The following is a 24,306-nucleotide window of genomic DNA, read 5'->3' as shown; positions in this document are numbered from 1 at the left end:
CGCAAGGAAACAGACGAAAGAGTGGCCCAACCTACCCACATACACATATATATACATACACGTCAACACGCAAATATACATACCTATACATCTCAATGTATACATATATATACACATACAGACATATACATATATACACATGTACATAATTCATACCGTCTGCCTTTATTCATTCCCACCGCCACCTCGCCACACATGGAATAACAACCCCCTCCCCCCTCATGTGTGCAAGGTAGCACATGGAAAAGACAACAAAGGCCCCATTCATTCACACTAAGTCTCTAGCTGTCATGTAATAATGCACCGAAACCACAGCTCCCTTTCCACACCCCGGTATACCACATCGTTCCAATTCACTCTATTCCTTGCATGCCTTTCACTCTCCTGCATGTTCAGGCCCCAATCACTCAAAATCTTTTTCACTCCATCTTTCCACCTCCAATTTGGTCTCCCACTTCTCGTTCCCTCCACCTCTGACACATATATCCTCTTGGTCAATCTTTCCTCACTTATTCTCTCCATGTGACCAAACCATTCAAAACACCCTCTTCTGCTCTCTCAACCACACCATTTTTATTACCACACATCTCTCTTACCCTTACATTACTTACTCGATCAAACCACCTCACACCACATATTGTCCTCAAACATCTCATTTCCAGCACATCCACCCTCCTGCGCACAGCTCTATCCATAGCCCACGCCTCACAACCATACAACATTGTTGGAACCACTATTCCTTCAAACATACCCATTTTTGCTTTCCGAGATAATGTTCTCGACTTCCACACATTCTTCAAGGCTCCAAGAATTTTCGCCCCCTCCCCCACCCTGTAACTCACTTCCGCTTCCATGGTTCCATCCGCTGCCAGATCCACTCCCAGATATCTAAAACACTTCACTTCCTCCAGTTTTTCTCCATTCAAACTGACCTCCCAATTGACGTGACCCTCAACCCTACTGTACCTAATAACCTTGCTCTTATTCACATTTACTCTCAACTTTCTTCTTTCACACACTTTACCAAACTCAGTCACCAGCTTCTGCAGTTTCTCACATGAATCAGCCACCAGCGCTGTATCATCAGTGAACAACAACTGACTCACTTCCCAAGCTCTCTCGTCCACAACAGACTGCATACTTGCCCCTCTTTCCAAAACTCTTGCATTCACATCCCTAACAACCCCATCCATAAACAAATTAAACAACCATGGAGACATCACACACCCCTGCCACAAACCTACATTCACTGAGAACCAATCACTTTCTCTCTTCATACACGTACACATGCCTTACATCCTCGATAAAAACTCTTCACTGCTTCCAACAACATGCCTCCCACACCATATATTCTTAGTACCTTCCACAGAGCATCTCTATCAACTCTATCATATGCCTTCTCCAGATCCATAAATGCTACATACAAATCCATTTGCTTTTCTAAGTATTTCTCACATACATTCTTCAAAGCAAACACCTGATCCACACATCCTCTACCACTTCTGAAACCACACTGCTCTTCTCCAATCTGATGCTCTGTACATGCCTTCACCCTCTCAATCAATACCCTCCCATATAATTTACCAGGAATACTCACCAAACTTATGCCCCTGTAATTTGAGCACTCACTCTTATCCCCTTTGCCTTTGTACAATGGCACTATGCAAGCATTCCCCCAATCCTCAGGCACCTCACCATGAATCATTTTTTTTTTTCTTTGCTTTGTCGCTGTCTCCCGCATTTGCGAGGTAGCGCAAGGAAACAGACGAAAGAAATGGCCCAACCCACCCCCATACACATGTATATACATACGTCCACACACGCAAATATACATACCTACACAGCTTTCCATGGTTTACCCCAGACGCTTCACATGCCTTGATTCAATCCACTGACAGCACGTCAACCCCGGTATACCACATCGATCCAATTCACTCTATTCCTTGCCCTCCTTTCACCCTCCTGCATGTTCAGGCCCCGATCACACACAATCTTTTTCACTCCATCTTTCCACCTCCAATTTGGTCTCCCGCTTCTCCTCGTTCCCTCCACCTCCGACACATATATCCTCTTGGTCAATCTTTCCTCACTCATTCTCTCCATGTGCCCAAACCATTTCAAAACACCCTCTTCTGCTCTCTCAACCACGCTCTTTTTATTTCCACACATCTCTCTTACCCTTACGTTACTTACTCGATCAAACCACCTCACACCACACAGTGTCCTCAAACATCTCATTTCCAGCACATCCATCCTCCTGCGCACAACTCTATCCATAGCCCACGCCTCGCAACCATACAACATTGTTGGAACCACTATTCCTTCAAACATACCCATTTTTGCTTTCCGAGATAATGTTCTCGACTTCCACACATTCTTCAAGGCTCCCAGGATTTTCGCCCCCTCCCCCACCCTATGATCCACTTCCGCTTCCATGGTCCCATCCGCTGCCAGATCCACTCCCAGATATCTAAAACACTTTACTTCCTCCAGTTTTTCTCCATTCAAACTTACCTCCCAACTGACGTGACCCTCAACCCTACTGTACCTAATAACCTTGCTCTTATTCACATTTACTCTTAACTTTCTTCTTTCACACACTTTACCAAACTCAGTCACGAGCTTCTGCAGTTTCTCACATGAATCAGCCACCAGCGCTGTATCATCAGCGAACAACAACTGACTCACTTCCCAAGCTCTCTCATCCACAACAGACTTCATACTTGCCCCTTTCCAAAACTCTTGCATTCACCTCCCTAACAACCCCATCCATAAACAAATTAAACAACCATGGAGACATCACACACCCCTGCCGCAATCCTACATTCACTGAGAACCAATCACTTTCCTCTCTTCCTACACGTACACATGCCTTACATCCTCGATAAAAACTTTTCACTGCTTCTAACAACTTGCCTCCCACACCATATATTCTTAATACCTTCCACAGAGCATCTCTATCAACTCTATCACATGCCTTCTCCAGATCCATAAATGCTACATACAAATCCATTTGCTTTTCTAAGTATTTCTCTCATACATTCTTCAAAGCAAACACCTGATCCACACATCCTTTACCACTTCTGAAACCACACTGCTCTTCCCCAATCTGATGCTCTGTACATGCCTTCACCCTCTCAATCAATACCCTCCCATATAATTTACCAGGAATACTAAACAAACTTATACTTCTGGAATTTGAGCACTCACTCTTATCCCCTTTGCCTTTGTACAATGGCACTATGCACGCATTCCGCCAATCCTCAGGCATCTCACCATGAGTCATACATACATTAAATAACCTTACCAACCAGTCAATAATACAGTCACCCCCTTTTTTAATAAATTCCACTGCAATAACATCCAAACCTGCTGCCTTGCCGGCTTTCATCTTCCGCAAAGCTTTTACTACCTCTTCTCTGTTTACCAAATCATTTTCCCTAACCCTCTCACTTTGCACACCACTTCAACCAAAACACCCTATATCTGCCACTCTATCATCAAACACATTCAACAAACCTTCAAAATACTCACTCCAACTCCGTCTCACATCACCACTACTTGTTATCACCTCCCCATTTGCACCCTTCACTGAAGTTCCCATTTGCTCCCTTGTCTTACGCACTTTGTTTACCTCCTTCCAGAACATCTTTTTATTCTCCCTAAAATTTAATGATACTCTCTCACCCCAACTCTCATTTGCCCTCTTTTTCACCTCTTGCACCTTTCTCTTGACCTCCTGTCTCTTTCTTTTATACATCTCCCACTCAATTGCATTTTTTCCCTGCAAAAATCGTCCAAATGCCTCTCTCTTCTCTTTCACTAATAATCTTACTTCTTCATCCCACCACTCACTACCCTTTCTAATCAACCCACCTCCCACTCTTCTCATGCCACAAGCATCTTTTGCGCAATCCATCACTGATTCCCTAAACACATCCCATTCCTCCCCCACTCCCCTTACTTCCATTGTTTTCACCTTTTTCCATTCTGTACTCAGTCTCTCCTAGTACTTCCTCACACAAGTCTCCTTCCCAAGCTCACTTACTCTCACCACCCTCTTCACCCCAACATTCACTCTTCTTTTCTGAAAACCCATACAAATCTTCACCTTAGCCTCCACAAGATAATGATCAGACATCCCTCCAGTTGCACCTCTCAGCACATTAACATCCAAAATATACATTAAATAACCTTACCAACCAGTCAACAATAGAGTCACCCCCTTTTTTAATAAATTCCACTGCAATACCATCCAAACCTGCTGCCTTGCTGGCTTTCATCTTCCGCAAAGCTTTTACTACCTCTTCTCTGTTTACCAAATAATTTTCCCTAACCCTCTCACTTTGCACACCACGTCGACCAAAACACCCTATATCTGCCACTCTATCATCAAACACATTCAGCAAACCTTCAAAATATTCACTCCATCTCCTTCTCACATCATCACTACTTGTTATCACCTCCCCATTAGCCCCCTTCACTGAAGTTTCCATTTGCTCCCTTGTCTTAAGCACTTTAATTACCTTCTTCCAAAACATCTTTTTATTCTCCCTAAATAATTATATATATAATCATATAGTTATATTTATTTATTAATTTATTTTGCTTTGTCACTGTCTCCCGCGTTAGCGAGGTAGTGCCCGAAAACAGACGAAAGAATGGCCCAACCCACCCACATACACATGTATCTACATACACATCCACACACGCACATATATATACCTATACATCTCAACGTATACCTGTATATACACACACAGATGTATGCATATATACACATGTACATAATTCATACTGTCTGCCCTTATTTATTCCCGCCGTCACCCCGCCACACACGAAGTGATAACCCCCTCCCCTCACAGGTGTGCGAGGTAGCGTTAAGAAAAGACAACAAAGGCCACATTCGTTCACACTAAGTCTCTAGCTGTCATGTATAATGCACTGAAACCACAGCTCCCTTCGCACATCCAGGCCCCACAGGACTTTCCATGGTTTACCCCAGATGCTTCACATGCCCTGGTTCCATCCACTGACAGCATGTCGATCCCGGTATACCACATTGTTCCAATTCACTCTATCCCTTGCACGCCTTTCACCCTCCTGCATGTTCAGGCCCCGATCGCTCAAAATCTTTTTCACTCTAACTTTCCACCTCCAATTTGGTCTCCCACTTCTCATTCCCTCCACCTCTGACACATATATCCTCTCTGTCAATCTTTCCTCACTCATTCTATCCATGTGACCAAACCATTTCAAAACACCCTCTTCTGCACTCTCAACCACACTCTTTCTTTGACCACACATCTCTCTTACCCCTTCATTACTTACTCGATCACCCCACCTCACACCACATATTGTCCTCAAACATCTCATTTCCAGCACATCCACCCTCCTCCACACAACTCTGTCTATAGTCCATGCCTCGCAACCATATAACATTGTTGGAACCACTACTCCTTCAAACATACCCATTTTCGCTTTTCAAGATAACATTCTCGACTTCCACACATTTTTCAACGCTCCCAGAACTTTCGCCCCCTCCCCCACCCTATGATTCACTTCCACTTACATGGTTCCATCCGCTGCCAAATCTACTCCCAGATATCTAAAGCACGTCACTTCCTCCAGTTTTTCTCCATTCAAACTTACCTCCCAACTGACTTGTCCCTCAACCCTACTGTACCTAATACCCTTGCTCTTATTCACATTTACTCTCAGCTTTCTTCTTTCACACACTTTATCAAACTCAGTCACCAGCTTCTGCAGTTTCTCACCTGAATCAGCCACCAGTACTGTATCATCAGCAAACAACAACTGATTCACTCAAGTTTGTTGAAAATACCTAGTAAGTTGTATGAAAGATTGGTGGCTGAGAAGGTGGTAGCAAGCACAGAGCATCAGACTGGGGAGAAACAAAGTGGATTCAAAAATGGTAGAAGGTGTATGAAGCAGGTGTTTGAAGAATCTGTGAGACAAAAACCAAAGAAAGGGGAGGATTTACATATGGAATTTATGCATCTGGCAAAGGTGTACGATTGGGTCAATACAGATACTTTGTGGAAGGTGTTAGATATATATGGTGTGGGAATAAAGCTACTATAAGCAGTGTGGATTTTTCATCAAAAATGAGTAGGGTGAGAGGAAGATGAGTGGTACAAGGTGAAGGGGAGCCTGTGTTAAGGCTGTGTGATGTTACTAAGATTGTTTAACCTGCTTAAGGATGGGGTGCCACATTACCAAACTCTGCATGGTTGAGGTTACACTGTGAGTGAAAAGTCATCTTTGGAAAGACTGTATCATCATTAGCTAATGAAATAGAGTACAGTCTTTTCACATAATTTCTCACATCAGAGAGTCCAATCGGTCCGTGCTACTTAGTGTAGCGCAGGCTTGGGCTGATGGGAGAGGTGGTCCTGGATAACATCAGGACCCTTTCAAAAAGGGTGTTAGGGTTTTATGGAGAGGGCCAGGTTTGTGGTCATTTTGGGAGGCTCCTAGGAGGTAAGTCTGTTGCTATTTGCTCATGGCACAGTGCTGGTTGCAGACTCAAATGAGAAACTGCAGATGATGGTGTATGAGGTTGCGAGAAAGTGTGAAAGGAAGAAGCTAAGAGTTAATGTTAGAAATAGTAAGGTAATGAGGTCTAGCACAAGGAGGGGAACCTGTTGCTATTTGCACATGGCACAGCTCTGGTGGCAGACTTAATTGAAAAACTGTAGAAGCTGTTGTCTGAGGTTGGGAGTGTGTCAAATGAGGAAGCTGAAAGTTAATGTTTAGCATACAAGAAAGACAGTTAAATCTGAAAGCGAGTCTGAATGGAGTAAACATGAATTTCTCTTATTCAATAAATGGAGGCTCCAGTAATGGACAAAAGTCCCCATCAAGGATGGGACTTAATTAGAATACTGAGAGGATATAAAAGGGAACAAGAAGAGACTAGGGAAAAAGCTTAAAAATTCTGGAAGAAGCAAAAAACCTGTCTTTTATTGGGAAAGACATGAGAGGGTCCAGAGTCTCAGAGCTTTGAGATGTACATAAAAAAAAAAGTTATCAAAATGACCCACCCCTAAGCTGCCAACAGTCACACGGTAATCATGGGATGCAGCAGCTTGCATGGAAATGGGAATGTATATGGAGCTTGGAACTCTGGGAGATGAAGTGAACCATACAGTGGGTGTTGGGGTAAAGGTCCTGGGCACATTGGGGAGCATGTGGAAAGAGAGGTCATAGTCAGTGATGGCTAAAATGAGTATGTTGATGGTACAGTAGTCATGATGATGCTGAATGGATGTGAGGTGTGGGACCTGTATAAAAAAGGTATACAATATAAGGTGGGAGGAGGGTTGATCAAGTGAAAAAAAAAAGTTAAGGAAGAGGTTTGATAGTAAGATGAATATGGCTGAGGAAGCTGACGAGGGTGTGTTAAAATGGTCTGGACATTTGGAGAGGATGAGTGAGAAGAGACAATAAGAGAACTTTGAATTATCAGGGTCTGAACATGCAGGAAAGTATGGCATATACATGGGATACAGCAAACAGGAGCAATGTAGTACACTGGCCACAGTGACATTGGTTCTGTTCTAGGACCATGACTCTTTTTGATGTACGTAAATGACTTATCAGAAGGTATGGACTCCTACTTGAGTATGTTTGATTATGCAAAAATCATGAGGGATGGAAAAGCACTGAGGATTGCGTCAGCTCACAAGAAAACCTTGAGAGACTCAAAATTGGTCTGAAACATGCATAGCTGGTGAGGTTCAACCAAAGTAAACATAAGGCAATGAGAGTGGGTCACAGAAAAAGATGGCCTTGGTAAGAATACCATCTAGTAGGAAATAAGCTGCAGGAATATGAGAGTGAGTCTTAAAAGCTGCCATAATCTCTAATCTGTCACCAGAGTCCTTAGAGAATGGTTAAGGGGACCAACTGCCTGCAAGCAAATGTTAGAACTGTATTCATATTCATATATAGGGAAATGTTCACCACATTCTTTTAATCCTACATACAGTTAAAACTAAAATATGCTTCTCAAATCGGATAATCACAGTTATCAAAAACACAAAGAGCTAGTAAACAAGGTTCAGAGGAGAAAAACAATGATGGTAACAGGAATAAGAGAGCTAAGTTACAAAGAAAGGCAAGAAGCCTTAAATTTGCTCAGCTTGGAAGAGAGGGGAGTGAGGGATGATCTAATCATAATCTCTTACTTTTTGAAACATTGATAACACAGACTGTGAACAATTCTTCCAGAGACTTTGGGGTAAAGCAACTAGCTACTTGTTCAGAAAAAGGGGAAGAAGAACTTTTACAGCATAAGAATGGTGGGTGAATGGGATAAAATAAAGAGTTGGTAAATGTGGACACCAAACAGAATTTAAAAAACTGCATAATAGAAGATGATGTTAAAGATTTGGAGCCCTATGAGTGCAAAACTCCCTCCCCATACACATAAAAATTAGCAATTACAAGCATGTAATTACAGGGGGCAACATGCTGTTGATGGGCTGGAAACTATGGAAAGGTATGCGGGATTTGGCTGTGAAAAGGGAAGCTCTGGTTTCAGTGAATTATCCATGAAGGGTAAAGAGTGAATGTTAGCAAATGAGGCAGTTTTTTGTCTGTTATTGGTGCTACCTCACTAACAAAGGAGACAGCATATAAGTTTTTTTTTTTTTTTTTTATACTTTGTCGCTGTCTCCCGCGTTTGCGAGGTAGCGCAAGGAAACAGACGAAAGAAATGGCCCAACCCCCCCCCATACACATGTACATACACACGTCCACACACGCAAATATACATACCTACACAGCTTTCCATGGTTTACCCCAGACGCTTCACATGCCTTGATTCAATCCACTGACAGCACGTCAACCCCTGTATACCACATCGCTCCAATTCACTCTATTCCTTGCCCTCCTTTCACCCTCCTGCATGTTCAGGCCCCGATCACACAAAATCTTTTTCACTCCATCTTTCCACCTCCAATTTGGTCTCCCTCTTCTCCTCGTTCCCTCCACCTCTGACACATATATCCTCTTGGTCAATCTTTCCTCACTCATTCTCTCCATGTGCCCAAACCATTTCAAAACACCCTCTTCTGCTCTCTCAACCACGCTCTTTTTATTTCCACACATCTCTCTTACCCTTACGTTACTTACTCGATCAAACCACCTCACACCACACATTGTCCTCAAACATCTCATTTCCAGCACATCCATCCTCCTGCGCACAACTCTATCCATAGCCCACGCCTCGCAACCATACAACATTGTTGGAACCACTATTCCTTCAAACATACCCATTTTTGCTTTCCGAGATAATGTTCTCGACTTCCACACATTTTTCAAGGCTCCCAAAATTTTCGCCCCCTCCCCCACCCTATGATCCACTTCCACTTCCATGGTTCCATCCGCTGACAGATCCACTCCCAGATATCTAAAACACTTCACTTCCTCCAGTTTTTCTCCATTCAAACTCACCTCCCAATTGACTTGACCCTCAACCCTACTGTACCTAATAACCTTGCTCTTATTCACATTTACTCTTAACTTTCTTCTTCCACACACTTTACCAAACTCAGTCACCAGCTTCTGCAGTTTCTCACATGAATCAGCCACCAGCGCTGTATCATCAGCGAACAACAACTGACTCACTTCCCAAGCTCTCTCATCCCCAACAGACTTCATACTTGCCCCTCTTTCCAGGACTCTTGCATTTACCTCCCTAACAACCCCATCCATAAACAAATTAAACAACCATGGAGACATCACACACCCCTGTCGCAAACCTACATTCACTGAGAACCAATCACTTTCCTCTCTTCCTACACGTACACATGCCTTACATCCTCGATAAAAACTTTTCACTGCTTCTAACAACTTGCCTCCCACACCATATATTCTTAATACCTTCCACAGAGCATCTCTATCAACTCTATCATATGCCTTCTCCAGATCCATAAATGCTACATACAAATCCATTTGCTTTTCTAAGTATTTCTCACATACATTCTTCAAAGCAAACACCTGATCCACACATCCTCTACCACTTCTGAAACCGCACTGCTCTTCCCCAATCTGATGCTCTGTACATGCCTTCACCCTCTCAATCAATACCCTCCCATATAATTTACCAGGAATACTCAACAAACTTATACCTCTGTAATTTGAGCACTCACTCTTATCCCCTTTGCCTTTGTACAATGGCACTATGCACGCATTCCGCCAATCCTCAGGCACCTCACCATGAGTCATACATACATTAAATAACCTTACCAACCAGTCAACAATACAGTCACCCCCTTTTTTAATAAATTCCACTGCAATACCATCCAAACCTGCTGCCTTGCCGGCTTTCATCTTCCGCAAAGCTTTTACTACCTCTTCTCTGTTTACCAAATCATTTTCCCTAACCCTCTCACTTTGCACACCACCTCGACCAAAACACCCTATATCTGCCACTCTGTCATCAGCATATAAGTATGAAAATATAAGTCTATATCATGAATGCCACTTTCAATATTTACTGGATGGTGGCATGTGGATTATCTTTACACAGTCTGGTCTGTACCACCATATGTTGCAGACCTACCAGCATTAATTCCAAAATATTTCATAAAGAATGCTTAGTGCTAGTGGAATTACCACGAAAATGAGGCATATATCACTTTACTGCTATAAGAATTTGGGAACCTGGAAAACAAGTGGCAAAACAAGCAGCTTTGCACAACTGATGTCTTAAGAATACAAACATAATGATGAGGGAAAAAAATCCTTTAATTTCTGCTACTTTGTGCTTCAGTAACACTACTGCTATCTCTAAACATCTAAGATATACCCGAGATTTGTACCAACAAGAGTAAAGCACTAAAAGAAGACAAAGAAGCAAAAAAACTTACTTGTGTTTTAAGAACTGCTGAATTTGCTGCTAATTCAGCATACTGCTCTCGAGTAGCTCTCTCTTTTTCACTACTTGCTGCCGCTGCCATTTGTGCTTCACCTGAATGAAACATAAAATTCATGTTACAATAAGTCCAACATCTTTAATTGCATTTAAAACACTATCACAAATAAAATTGCCTTTCAGTATTGTTCTGTGATAAGCTATATAGGGTTTCCATGGGACACCCATGTTGCCTGCACAAAAGTATAGTTATATGAACTGAGAAAATAAAGGAGAAAAACAATACTTGGAAAATATCAAAAACATTCTAATTCAGTCCTTAGGCTAAATTCAGTGTCAAACTGTTTCATGTGGGGCATAACTTATGCAAAATCAAAACTAGATTTATGGGTCTTTTGCCATTCAAATCTTTAAGTGATGGGAAAAACAGTACAAAGCATACAGTTTAATGTATTCAACCAATTCTCATTGTTAAGTTCAAGTTCCATCTTACTAAACTTGAGTGTGACTCCAGACGATGGATAGATGGATGAGGGATGAAAGCAGAGATGATGGATAGATGACCAGATGACATTTGGATGATGAATGGATGGATAAATGAAATATGACAATGATGGACAAATTGATCCTTTGGTGTCTGTTATGCCATGTAGGTGACACTAAAAGGACAAGTGATCAGTTATGTAAAAGAACCTGAAAACTCATTTCTTACAAGTAGCTCCCACAAATCTGTATGATTTCTATTTTCTAACAGATATTGCTATCACACATAATGAAGTATAGCAAAAATGAAATCATGTGTGCTTACATATCTGCATAGATAAGCCACACATTTCTGTATTGCATTTCAATCAATTCCTCAAAAAGGTTAGGAAAAAAAGCATCTTGACTACATTTTTCAGTCAACTGCATGGCAGCATGATCCACACTTAGACAGTGACCATTTTCAGAGAGGTAAGGATATGCAAGAACTGGCAAAGCCTAAGACAGTCACAGCATAATAAATATTATCATTAATATGGAAACAATTGAGACTACATCTTATGATCCACAACGTTATTCAGCAAGGTGTAAGTTTAACTATTACATTTCTGGTGTGCATAAAGTAAATCCTTTTATTAATAATAATAAACTTTCTTTGGTAGAGGGACACCTTTCTTGGTATTGTCACTCCTTAATCTTTTTAGAACAGAGCCAGGGTAAAACAGATATTATCCATGGAGGACAACATATAAAACATGAGTACTTTGAGCTATATAAACAACCCCAGCCATATCATAAAACACCTCCTAGACATCTTAACTTTAGCACAATGGTACAGCCTTTCAATCTTTGTATGCTGCTGATATTAAAACTAATGACACCACTGCAAAATTGTCCCTTTAATTCAGTGTTTATTGAACAGTGGGTACTGAATCCACTAGGGGATCATCACAAGATGATTTCCAGGGGGAGTCAAGGGCTGTCTGTGCAGTCAAGAAAAGACTATCTTTGTTCAAAAGTAAGATAAAATCCCAAGTGATTGTATGAGCAAAAAGGAAATAAAAATGGCCCAGATTCCACACTTTTATTCACCCCTGCAGCAGTCATTTGTGAGTAAAAATGAATCCCCATATCTCTTGCTTGTTTACACATGTAGGAATAATAGGAGGTTGTGGTGAGGAAAGGCCCACACCAACTGGTCATCAGGCAAATCCAGCTTAGAAACACTGCTCTAACTATATTCCCTTTGTTGAAAAATGAGTCACTGATATTATAGTCAACATCATTATTCATGTTCTTCTATATCTATATATTCATTTTGCTTTGTCGCTGTCTCCCGCATTAGTGAGGTAGCACAAGGAAACAGACAAAAGAATGGCCCAACCCACCCACATACACATGTATATACATACACGTCCACACACGCAAATACACATACCTACACACACAGACATATACAGACATAAACAGACATGTACATAATTCATAATGTCTGCCTTTATTCATTCCCATCGCCACCCCGCCACACATGAAATAACAACCCCCTCCCCCCTCATGTGTGCAAGGTAGTGCTAGAAAAAGACAACAAAGGCCCCATTTGTTCACACTCAGTCTCTAGCTGTCATGTATAATGCACTGAAACCACAGCTCCCTTTCCACATCCAGGCCCCACAGAACTTTCCATGGTTTACCCCAGATGCTTCACATGCCCTGGTTCAATCCATTGACAGCACGTCGACCACGGTATACCCCATCATTCCAATTCACTCTATTCCTTGCATGCCTTTCACCCTCTTGCATGTTTAGGCCCTGATCACTCAAAATCTTTTTCACTCCATCTTTCCACCTCCAATTTGGTTTCCCACTTCTCCTCGTTCCCTCTACCTCTGACACATATAGCCTCTTGGTCAATCTTTCCTCACTCATTCTCTCCATGTGACCAAACCATTTCAAAACACCCTCTTCTGCTCTCTCAACCACACTCTTCTTATTACCACACATCTCTCTTACCCTATTATTACTTACTCGATCAAACCACCTCACACCACATATTGTCCTTAAACATCTCATTTCCAGCACATCCACCCTCCTCTGCACAACTCTATCTACAGCCTACACCTCGCAACCATATAACACTGTTGGAACCACTATTCCTTCAAACATACCCATTTTTGCTTTCCGAGATAATGTTCTCGACTTCCACACATTCTTCAACGCTTCCAGAACTTTCGCCCCCTCCCCCACCCTATGATTCACTTCTGCTTCCATGGTCTTCTATTAAGTTCAAATATGATTGCTGGCAGTTTATGCCATCTGAACCTTGTCTGTTAACACTGCATAGTGAAGTGGGAACCCAGGTGTGTTGAATGTGCTGTATTCTTCCATAACAGATATCTCAGGGCAAATGAGCCTAATTGATCTTTCTGTGTGCAAGTTAAAGATTAACGTAATATCGGGTGTCTATATATGCCTCAAATGTAGATGAAAAAGTCAAGACCACAAGGGTCTTAATGATTACCTGTCTCTTGAGTGGAAATAGTATGAAAAAAGCAAACAGGGAACAGAGTAACCCTAGGAAACAGTACCACCCATATGGTTAGGTTCCTCCTGACCATGGAATATGGTAACCCAAGGTTACCACCCATCAGGGTACTATGTCAAACCATGAAGGTCAGGTCATAAACAGAACACTACTCATGAAAAATCTTATTGGCAGGGAAAAGCATTATTGCTACCAACTAGAACAAATATCAAAACTAATATCACATCTAAAAACCAAACTAGAACAAATATCAAAAATAATATCACATCTAAAAACATCAGAAGCTGGTGACTGAGTTTGGTAAAGTGTGTGAAAGAAGAAAGTTAAGAGTAAATGTGAATAAGAGCAAGGTTATTAGGTACAGTAGGGTTGAGGGTCAAGTCAATTGGGAGGTGAGTTTGAATGGAGAAAAACTGGAGGAAGTGAAGTGTTTTAGATATCTGGGAGTGGATCTAGCAGCGGATGGAACCATGGAAGCGGAAGTGGATCATAGAGTGGGGGAGGGGGCGAAAATTCTGGGAGCCTTGAAGAATGTGTGGAAGTCGAGAACATTATCTCGGAAAGCAAAAATGGGTATGTTTGAAGGAATAGTGGTTCCAACAATGTTGTATGGTTGCGAGGCGTGGGCTATGGATAGAGTTGTGCGCAGGAGGATGGATGTGCTGGAAATGAGATGTTTGAGGACAATGTGTGGTGTGAGGTGGTTTGATCGAGTAAGTAACGTAAGGGTAAGAGAGATGTGTGGAAATAAAAAAAACATGGTTGAGAGAGCAGAAGAGGGTGTTTTGAAATGGTTTGGGCACATGGAGAGAATGAGTGAGGAAAGATTGACCAAGAGGATATATGTGTCAGAGGTGGAGGGAACAAGGAGAGAGGGAGACCAAATTGGAGGTGGAAGGATGGAGTGAAGAAGATTTTGTGTGATCGGGGCCTGAACATGCAGGAGGGTGAAAGGAGGGCAAGGAATAGAGTGAATTGGAGCGATGTGGTATACCGGGGTTGACGTGCTGTCAGTGGATTGAATCAGGGCATGTGAAGCGTCTGGGGTAAACCATGGAAAGCTGTGTAGGTGTGTATATTTGCGTGTGTGGACGTATGTATATACATGTGTATGGGGGTGGGTTGGGCCATTTCTTTCGTCTGTTTCCTTGCGCTACCTCGCAAACGCGGGAGACAGCGACAAAGCAAAAAAAAAAAAAAAAATATTGTAGTATGTTCCTTTCAACAATAACTGAAACTAATGTTATCAGAGAAGGTGTCAACTGTAAACATAGTAACAGTTTGACATTTCTTATAACCATAAGAAATGTTAAACTCACTATTCTGTTGCTAAGTTTCCTATACACTCACTCAATGTATCACATAAACAAACTATATAGCATAAGTAATGCCTAGAAATCAGTTCTAACTCTAACCTCGAGATACAAATACAGAAGAGCAACTCACCAAAGATACGTACAATGCAGATAAGGGGAAAGAGGATCATTAAAGGAGGTTCTAAGAGCAATCTAATGTTAAGGAAAAAAAAAAGAAGAATGGGATCTGTGGCAAATGAATTATGAAGAGAGACATTGTGGCAGAGGGTGAACAAACTTAGCAAATGAGAGTTGCAAAGTACAGCAATCAACATCTTAATTACTGTAAATTTCCCAAAAGCAACTCAACAATTTCTATGATAGCAAGGATTGTGATATGGAGTTCAATAGCTAGAAACCAGGTTACTGTGGTGAAAGTTGTTGAAATTTACAATGAAGGAGTGGGAACATGTGTACCTCTAGTCTTTAACAGAAAAAGGTTTTAGAAAACAGGACATATGATTTTTTTTTTTCCCCAAAAGAAGGAATGGAGAAGGGAGCCAGGTGAGGATATTCCCTTAAAGGCCCAGTCCTCTGTTCTTAACACTACCTCGCCAACACGGGAAATGGCGAATAGTTTGGAAGAAAAGAAGAAAGTCAAAGAGCAAGAGAGCTTTGAGATGTGCAGTGGCAGAGATACAGACATTACTCCAACAAGCAGTTTTTTTTCCAGTTATAGACAATGGTCCACTTCAAGGCCAGGCCATAATTGAAATTCAGAGATGTTAATGAAAGGGAAAAATTAGAGATAAGGGAAAGTATTTACAAATTTTGGAATAGAAAAAACTGTCTTTTAAAAAGTGCTAAGTCATAGTTATTGAGAAAGACAAGAGAAGGTGGAGAGCTCCAAAGTTTTAAAGTATTGGGAAAGCAAAAAGGTATCACAATGGCCCACCGTTGAGTGGCCAACAGTCACACAGTAATCATGTGATCCAGATGCTTTCCGAGCACTGCGCAGTATAGCTTGCGGTGGGACACACCTCTTTGAAACAAAAAGTGAGCCAACATAACATTGTACAGCTAGTGGGTCAAGTTACAAATTTAGCCTGGGAGAGTTTAGAAGTTGGATCGCTTTCGACTCAGCCCTGTCAAGTAACGATGTACAGCTAGAGCAAACCCAGATGCGACAACAATACTCTATACAATCGTTTGTATAAATGGAGCACATGTTCAGAAGAAAGAAATTTCAATATCTAAACAAGACTCCCAGTTTCTTAGAGGCAGACTTAGCTATTTCAATAATGTGGGATTTCCAAAACAGTGTCAATGTTACAGTGAGTTAAGAGGTGGAATTACAGACCCGTTGAAGGAAAGAGGAAAGTTGTGAGAGTTTTCAAAGAAAGACAGACAGAAAATGGGTACTGGAGGCATTAAACTTAAGATCTAATCTACCCCAATGAGATATTCTGTCCAAGTCTGACTTTATTGTGGAAGTTGTGTTGAAACAAGATGCATATTGAGTGGGAAAAGAAGGACTAAAATTGAAGGATGAGGAGAAATACAATATTGACTCATCAACATGTGAGTGCATTTGGTTATTTGCAGAAGAATGGAAATCAATAAAAAGAAAAAAATGTAGGAGATAAATCTTGAGGAACACCGCTGCTGATGGAGAAAGGGGAAGAGACTCATTCATCAACAACCACAGAGGTAGATCAGCCAGAGAGAAATTAGATATAAAGGAGCAAAGTGATGGAGGGAAGCCAAAGGAGGGCAGTTTAGAGATAAGACCCAGAAATGTGTTGTCATAAATTTGTCCAACATTATTCAGAAGGACAAAATTAGAAACCTAGAAAATCCCTTATGGAAGAATCATTCAGAAATCTTTAACTGATACCAAGCTCTATGCTATTCATTTAACAATAAGTGACATAAGAAAAGCAAGTTAACAGGAAATATGTACAGTGTAGTATAGTGGTGCAAGCCAACTTACTACAAAACAGATATTGCTAATGAGGAAAACTAACCATTTTGGCAAGAATAACTGGCCATAACACCTCTTTCTGTCCTCAAACAGTAAGGCTGTGGTACTTAACTTCCATCTTTCATCTTCCCTTCTTCATATAACCTTACTAATATTACGAGCCAGGTATACAAATACCTGAAGAGCTCCGATTAATTTCTTTATTATGTATTTTCTTTCCCTATTTTCCTTTCACCTAAGATGGCCAAGATTTAAGCATGCTTCGCTCAAGCCATATCAGTCACTATAATAATAAAAGCTGAAATATAAATATTATCATTTTTTTTTCCCTGGGGATAGGGGAGAAAGAATACTTCCCACGTATTCCCTGCGTGTCGTAGAAGGCGACTAAAAGGGAAGGGAGCGGGGGGCTGGAAATCCTCCCCTCTCGTTTTTTTTTTTTTTTTTCCAAAAGAAGGAACAGAAAAGAGGGCCAGGTGAGGATATTCCCTCAAAGGCCCAGTCCTCTGTTCTTAACGCTACCTCGCTATTGCGGGAAATTGCGAATAGTATAAAAAAAAAAAGAATCGTTAGTTTTATTATATTCAATGGCTGTTTCCCACATCAGCGAGGTAGTGCCAGGAAGAAGACGAAGAATGGCTCATCCACTCATATGCATATATATATATATATATATACATAAATGCCCATACATGCAATTATATATATATATATATATATATATATATATATATTTTTTTTTGCTTTGTCGCTGTCTCCCACGTTTGCGAGGTAGCGCAAGGAAACAGACGAAAGAAATGGCCCAACCCACCCCCATACACATGTATATACATACGTCCACACACGCAAATATACATACCTACACAGCTTTCCATGGTTTACCCCAGACGCTTCACATGCCCTGATTCAATCCACTGACAGCACGTCAACCCCGGTATACCACATCGCTCCAACTCACTCTATTCCTTGCCCTCCTTTCACCCTCCTGCATGTTCAGGCCCCGATCACACAAAATCTTTTTCACTCCATCTTTCCACCTCCAATTTGGTCTCCCTCTTCTCCTCGTTCCCTCCACCTCCGACACATATATCCTCTTGGTCAATCTTTCCTCACTCATTCTCTCCATGTGCCCAAACCATTTCAAAACACCCTCTTCTGCTCTCTCAACCACGCTCTTTTTATTTCCACACATCTCTCTTACCCTTACGTTACTTACTCGATCAAACCACCTCACACCACACATTGTCCTCAAACATCTCATTTCCAGCACATCCATCCTCCTGCGCACAACTCTATCCATAGCCCACGCCTCGCAACCATACAACATTGTTGGAACCACTATTCCTTCAAACATACCCATTTTTGCTTTCCGAGATAATGTTCTCGACTTCCACACATTCTTCAAGGCTCCCAGAATTTTCGCTCCCTCCCCCACCCTATGATCCACTTCCGCTTCCATGGTTCCATCCGCTGCCAGATCCACTCCCAGATATCTAAAACACTTCACTTCCTCCAGTTTTTCTCCATTCAAACTCACCTCCCAATTGACTTGACCCTCAACCCTACTGTACCTAATAACCTTGCTCTTATTCACATTTACTCTTAACTTTCTTCTTTCACACACTACCAAACTCAGTCACCAGCTTCTGCAGTTTCTCACATGATAGAGATGCTCTGTGGAAGGTATTAAGAATATATGGTGTGGGAGGCAAGTTGTTAGAAGCAGTGAAAAGTTTTTATCGAGGATGTAAGGCATGTGTATGTGTAGGAAGAGAGGAAAGTGATTGGTTCTCAGTGAATGTAGGTTTGCGGCAGGGGTGTGTGATGTCTCCATGGTTGTTTAATTTGTTTATGGATGGGGTTGTTAGGGAGGTGAATGCAAGAGTTTTGGAAAGAGGGGCAAGTATGAAGTCTGTTGGGGATGAGAGAGCTTGGGAAGTGAGTCAGTTGTTGTTCGCTGATGATACAGCGCTGGTGGCTGATATATATATATATATATATATATATATATATATCAACATATACATACATACACATAAATACACATATATGCACATGTACATATTCATACTTGATTGCCTTCATCCATTCCTGTCGCTACCATGCACACAGGAAATAGCATTGCTATCCCCGCTTCTGTGAGGTAGTGCCAGGAAAACAGAGAGAAAAGGCCATAATCATTCACACACAGTCTCTAGCTGTCATATGTAATGAACCAAAACCACAGCTCCCTATCCACATCCAGGCCCCACAGACCTTTCCATGGTTTACCCCAGATGCTTCACATGCCCTGATTCAGTCCACTGACAGCATGTCGACCATGGTATACCACATAGATCCATTTCACTCTATTCCCTGCATGCCTCTCACCCTCCTGTATGCTCAGGCCCCGATTGCCCAAAATCTTTTTTATTCCATTCTTCCACCTCCAATTTGGTCTCCCACTTCTTGTTCCCTTCTGCTCCGATATACATATCCTCTAGGTCAATCTTTCCTCACTCATTCTCTCCATATGTCCAAACCATTTCAACACACCCTCTTCTGCTCTCTCAATTTTGCAAGAGGTCATAGAGGTGGGCATGATCGAGCATTTGCCGATAACCACAAGGAAAACGAAACATGATAAGGCTCCATTAACATTAAAGGATTTGAGCAGCCTGGGAAGTATGTAAAATTATCACTACAAGGGAGAATTAAAAGAATATCTTCATCAAAAACTCACTAGAAAATTCTGCAGACTGTGTTTCCAGAATCCCTTGTAAAAGCTGTAATATGTTTCGTGTCGGGCAGACTCATAAGGATCTTTATCTTAAGACTTAAGCAACATGAATATAATATAACAGGATAACAATCAAATACTTTGTTTAATCCTGTTAAAAATTATAACCTTTGTACTGACTGGAGTATCGTTAACTCAGTTATTATCTGTAACTCCTTTACCATGAGAAATATCAGTAAATCTTCTATCATTTACCCATTAAAGAAGGGTGACTTTTTTTATACATCCATGTAAGGCGACATATTTCAGGAATAATAAAGTATCAAGGAATAAGCTAATACATACATAAATAGATAAAATTGGATGAAAAATGAAGGTAAGAGGTGATACTTATGCAATACTGTTTCAAAGCTAGCTGTAAGAGGAGGGGAGGAGTGCTAGGCACCTTCCATTGTCTTGGCTGGGTGAGCGTGTGGGGGTGTTTACAGGCGTGTCCAAACAGAGAGCATGATCATACATGTCAGAGATGCCACATCATCCAATTTCACCATACAATTATGCAAAAGGGCCCAACATTATGTACTGTTGCCCGCCACTGCTATACAAATGTTAGATAAAAGCTAACACTGGCACTGACCATGGATGGGTGAGCAAAGGTAGCTGTTTACAGGAAAGGGTGAACAGAGGTCATAATAGCAGAAGACAATGATGTCACATAACCAAAATTCAAAAAACAAAGGTCTAATGTTAGGTAACGTTGCATGGCTTCTACCATATGAATGTTAGGTAATGTCATCCGCCTTTAATGGGTTAAATACATAAAGAATAGCAACATTAATAGTAGTGAAGATCTATACAAACTGGTTAGCTTTGTCATAGGTAGAGTTTGTAAACATTTCATTTTCCTGTCCAAACAATAAAATCTTAAGACAGGCATGATGCCAGACCTGAACACCACCATCTGGTGACCCTTGTTTACAAATGGCATCTTAACATCTCTTCCTTGTAACTATGTCACTTCCTTATATATCAACTGACTGTTCTACATCTATCTCATTCTTGTATCCCCCTGACTATGTGGTCATTACACGAAAGAGCACTTGGGAACTTAGCGTGTTTCACTTTCCTCGAGGTTATCAGCAAATAATCAATTATGTGTAAAGAAATACAAAAGAAAAATTGAAGACTTTTAACGCGAAGCAACAAAAAATAAAAAAAAAAATAAACAGGATATTAAGTTTCTAGGGATATAAAAACTTTTTTTTCATGTTGAAGGCTTCTGTCACAGAAAAGTCCACATCAAGGCTGGGCCTTAACTGAAATAAAGAGAGAATTATGAAATGGAAAAGAATAGACAAGGGAAGTATTTACTAATTTTTGAGAAAGTGAAAAACATGGTTTGTGAAATATGCCAGGTCAAAGTTATTGGGAAAGACATGAGAAGGTGGAGAGTTCCAAAGCTTCAACGTGTAGGGAAAGAAGCAAGTATCAAAATGACCCACCCCTGAGTTGCTGATAGCCATACAGTAATCATGTGACGCAGCAGCTTGCCAAGTATTGTGTGGTCTAGCTAGTGGTGGAGGCACAAAAGCTGCCAGCTCTTGGGAAGAAAACCCTACATAATACCTACAGAAGAGGGAAAGTGAACCAACATTGTGGCATACGGCAAGAGGGTCAAGTTTGGAAGTTAGCCTGAGGAAATTTCATATGGTGGACTGCCTTCAACTCAATTCCAGCAGGTAAGGATGCAGAGCTAACCACCCCAAAAGTGATAGCAGTACTCTATACAAGGGTGAATCAATCCCTTGTATAAACAGAGCAATTGTTAAGAAGTTCTGACATATAAACATGGCATCCAGTTTCCTAAAGGCAGACTTAGTTATTCCTGTAATGTGGAGTTTCCAAGAAAGAGTGGGTGTTAAAGTATGTTCATTGAGACAAGAGGTGGAATTACAGATCTGTCAAAAGAGAGACATGAGTTGTGAGGAGTTTTCGATGGGGAGTTGGGTAAAAACTGGGCCTTGGAGGTATTAAACTTAACAAAACCTTGTCTACCCCAACTGAGATATCCTGTCCAAGTCTGAGTTTATTAAGGAAACTGTCTCAAGACAAGATGCAGATCAAGTGAGAGAAGAGGGAGCAAAACTGAAGGATGTGGATGAATGCAGTGTTGAGTCATCAGCGTATGAGTGTATTAGATTATCTGTGGAAAGGTAATCATTGATAAAAGGGAAAAAAGTGTAGGGGTACAGGACAGAACCTTGAGGGACACTGCTGTTGGTGGAGAAAAGTGGGGAGGCTGATCCATAAACAGAGACGAAGCTAGATATCAAGGAGCAAAGTGAGAAAGAAAAGCCAAAAGAGGGGAGCTTAAAGATGAAACCCCAATGCCACACCCTCTCAAAAGCCTTAGATATGTCAAGGGCAACAACAAATGACTCTCCAAAATCTTTCAGAGGTGATGACCAGACACTAGTAAGATACGAAAAGAATATCGCCAGTGGATCTCACCTTATAGCAGCCATACTGATCAGAGAGAAGACTGATTTTCAAGGTGTCTAAGGATATGAGAGTTGAGGAGGGATTGAAAGACTTTGGAAATGGTAAGTGTCAAAGAAATTGGACGCCAGTTAGAAGAGATGGGATGTATCAATGTATGCTTCCAAGAAGAAGGAAAAGTTTTGGTTTTTAAACTGAAACAGAGCAGATGAGCAGGCACAGGTGCAAGTTCAGATTCACACTCTTTCAGTACAAAGGGATGGATGCCATCAGGACCATAAGCCTTGCTTGTGTCCAGAGAAAGAAGTGATTTTTGGACAGTCCGAAAAGAAATTACAGAAAGGTGCATAGGATTAGTAAGAGTAGCATCAGGAGGAGAAGGAATGTTAGAGTCATCCAAGGTGGAGTCAGAGGGGAAATGGGAATCAAAGAGAGTTGCTTTGTATTAGAAAGAGACAGCCATAGTACTGTCAGAGTGGAAAAGTGAAGGGAAGGTAGAGTGACAAAAGTTGTTACAGATGCCCTTAGCTAAAGACCAGAAAGACCTATCAGTAGATGATAAGGATAGATCATTGCACTTCCTTTGAATAAAAGAATGCCTCATGTAACTGATAACATGCTTGCAGTGCTTATGGTCTGTGATAAAAGCTGAATAGGAGCCAGAGTAAGAAGAATTTTTCCTAGTCCAACATGCTTAATTCCTTTCCTTAGTGGCCTCAGAACAGGAACAGTTGAACCATGGATTGGATGAAGAGGTCATTTAGGAGGAAGAGGGGATGAATGCTCCCATTCGTACAAAAATAACCTCTGCTGTGCCTTTGGAGGAGACAGAAGCATCAATACATAAGAGACAGTAATTCATCCAAGAAAAATCAGAAAAGAAGTTACATAAGTTATTCCACTCAGCTTTGTTCAGGTGCCAGTATTTACTCTTAGAAGGGGCTACTGGAGTGGGAAGTGCCATTAGAATAGATTTGATCATGAGAGTGTGACCAGATGAACCAACTGGGGCGAGATTGCATATTTACAGTGGGATGGACTGGAAGTGAAAAACATATCTAGAATATTAAGAGAGTGGTCACAGCAGTCAGGAATATGGGTAGGATAGGAGATAATTTCCTCTAAATCAATGAGAATGGAGAATGTGAGGGCTTTAATCCGTCAAACATCCATATAGGGGGAATTCAACCATTCTCTATGGTGAAAGTTGAAATCCCAGAGGTAGAGGATCTCAGCTTGCTGGTGAGAGGATGTCACAGTCTCATGGCAGGAGTTTAGATACTTAAAGAAAGATACAAAATTTGTTGAATTTGAGAGCAATAGGTGAAACAGAGGAAGAGTGTGGAAGTAGGGAGACAGACCTTAAGCCACATAACATAAAAGTTTGGAGACTCAAGGTCCTTGAGGCCTGTAACAGGTGTGTTGATGTTGGAATATGCAAAAGCACCACCTTTAAACTGGAATCGTGAGTGAAGATTATAGTTAGGTATGAAAAAGGGCATGTGAAGGATCTGGGGTAAACTATGGAAAGTTCTGTGGGGACTGGATGTGGAAAGGGAGCTGTGATTTCGGTGCATTATTACATGACAGCTAGAGACTGAGTGTGAACGAATGGGGCCTCTGTTGTCTTTTCCTAGCACTACCTCGCACACGTGAGGGGGGGAGGGTGTTGTTATTTCATGTGTGGCGAGGTGGCGATGGGAATGAATAAAGGCAGACAGTATGAATTATGTACATGTGTATATATGTATATGTCTGTGTGTGTATATATATATGTATACGTTGAGATGTATAGGTATGTATATTTGTGTGTGTGGACATGTATATGTGGGTAGGTTGGGCCATTCTTTCTTCTGTTTCCTTGTGCTACCTCGCTAA

At 41.2% G+C, this 24,306-nt stretch overlaps 1 protein-coding gene across 2 annotated transcripts in view; it reads right to left on the bottom strand.

Annotated features, from left to right (window-relative positions):
• LOC139757124 (uncharacterized) overlaps nucleotides 1-24,306 on the bottom strand; it is a 459,373-nt gene that overhangs the window by 75,924 nt on the left and 359,143 nt on the right. For both annotated transcript variants that reach the window (XM_071677224.1, XM_071677223.1), the window contains one exon: nucleotides 10,902-11,002. In XM_071677224.1, coding sequence (XP_071533325.1) covers nucleotides 10,902-11,002 — 101 coding nt within the window. The remainder of the gene's footprint in view (nucleotides 1-10,901; nucleotides 11,003-24,306) is intronic.

The sequence above is a fragment of the Panulirus ornatus genome, chromosome 24 (genome assembly GCF_036320965.1).
Source record: "Panulirus ornatus isolate Po-2019 chromosome 24, ASM3632096v1, whole genome shotgun sequence".
NCBI lineage: Eukaryota > Metazoa > Arthropoda > Malacostraca > Decapoda > Palinuridae > Panulirus > Panulirus ornatus.
This window is presented reverse-complemented; position numbering and strand designations above follow the sequence as displayed.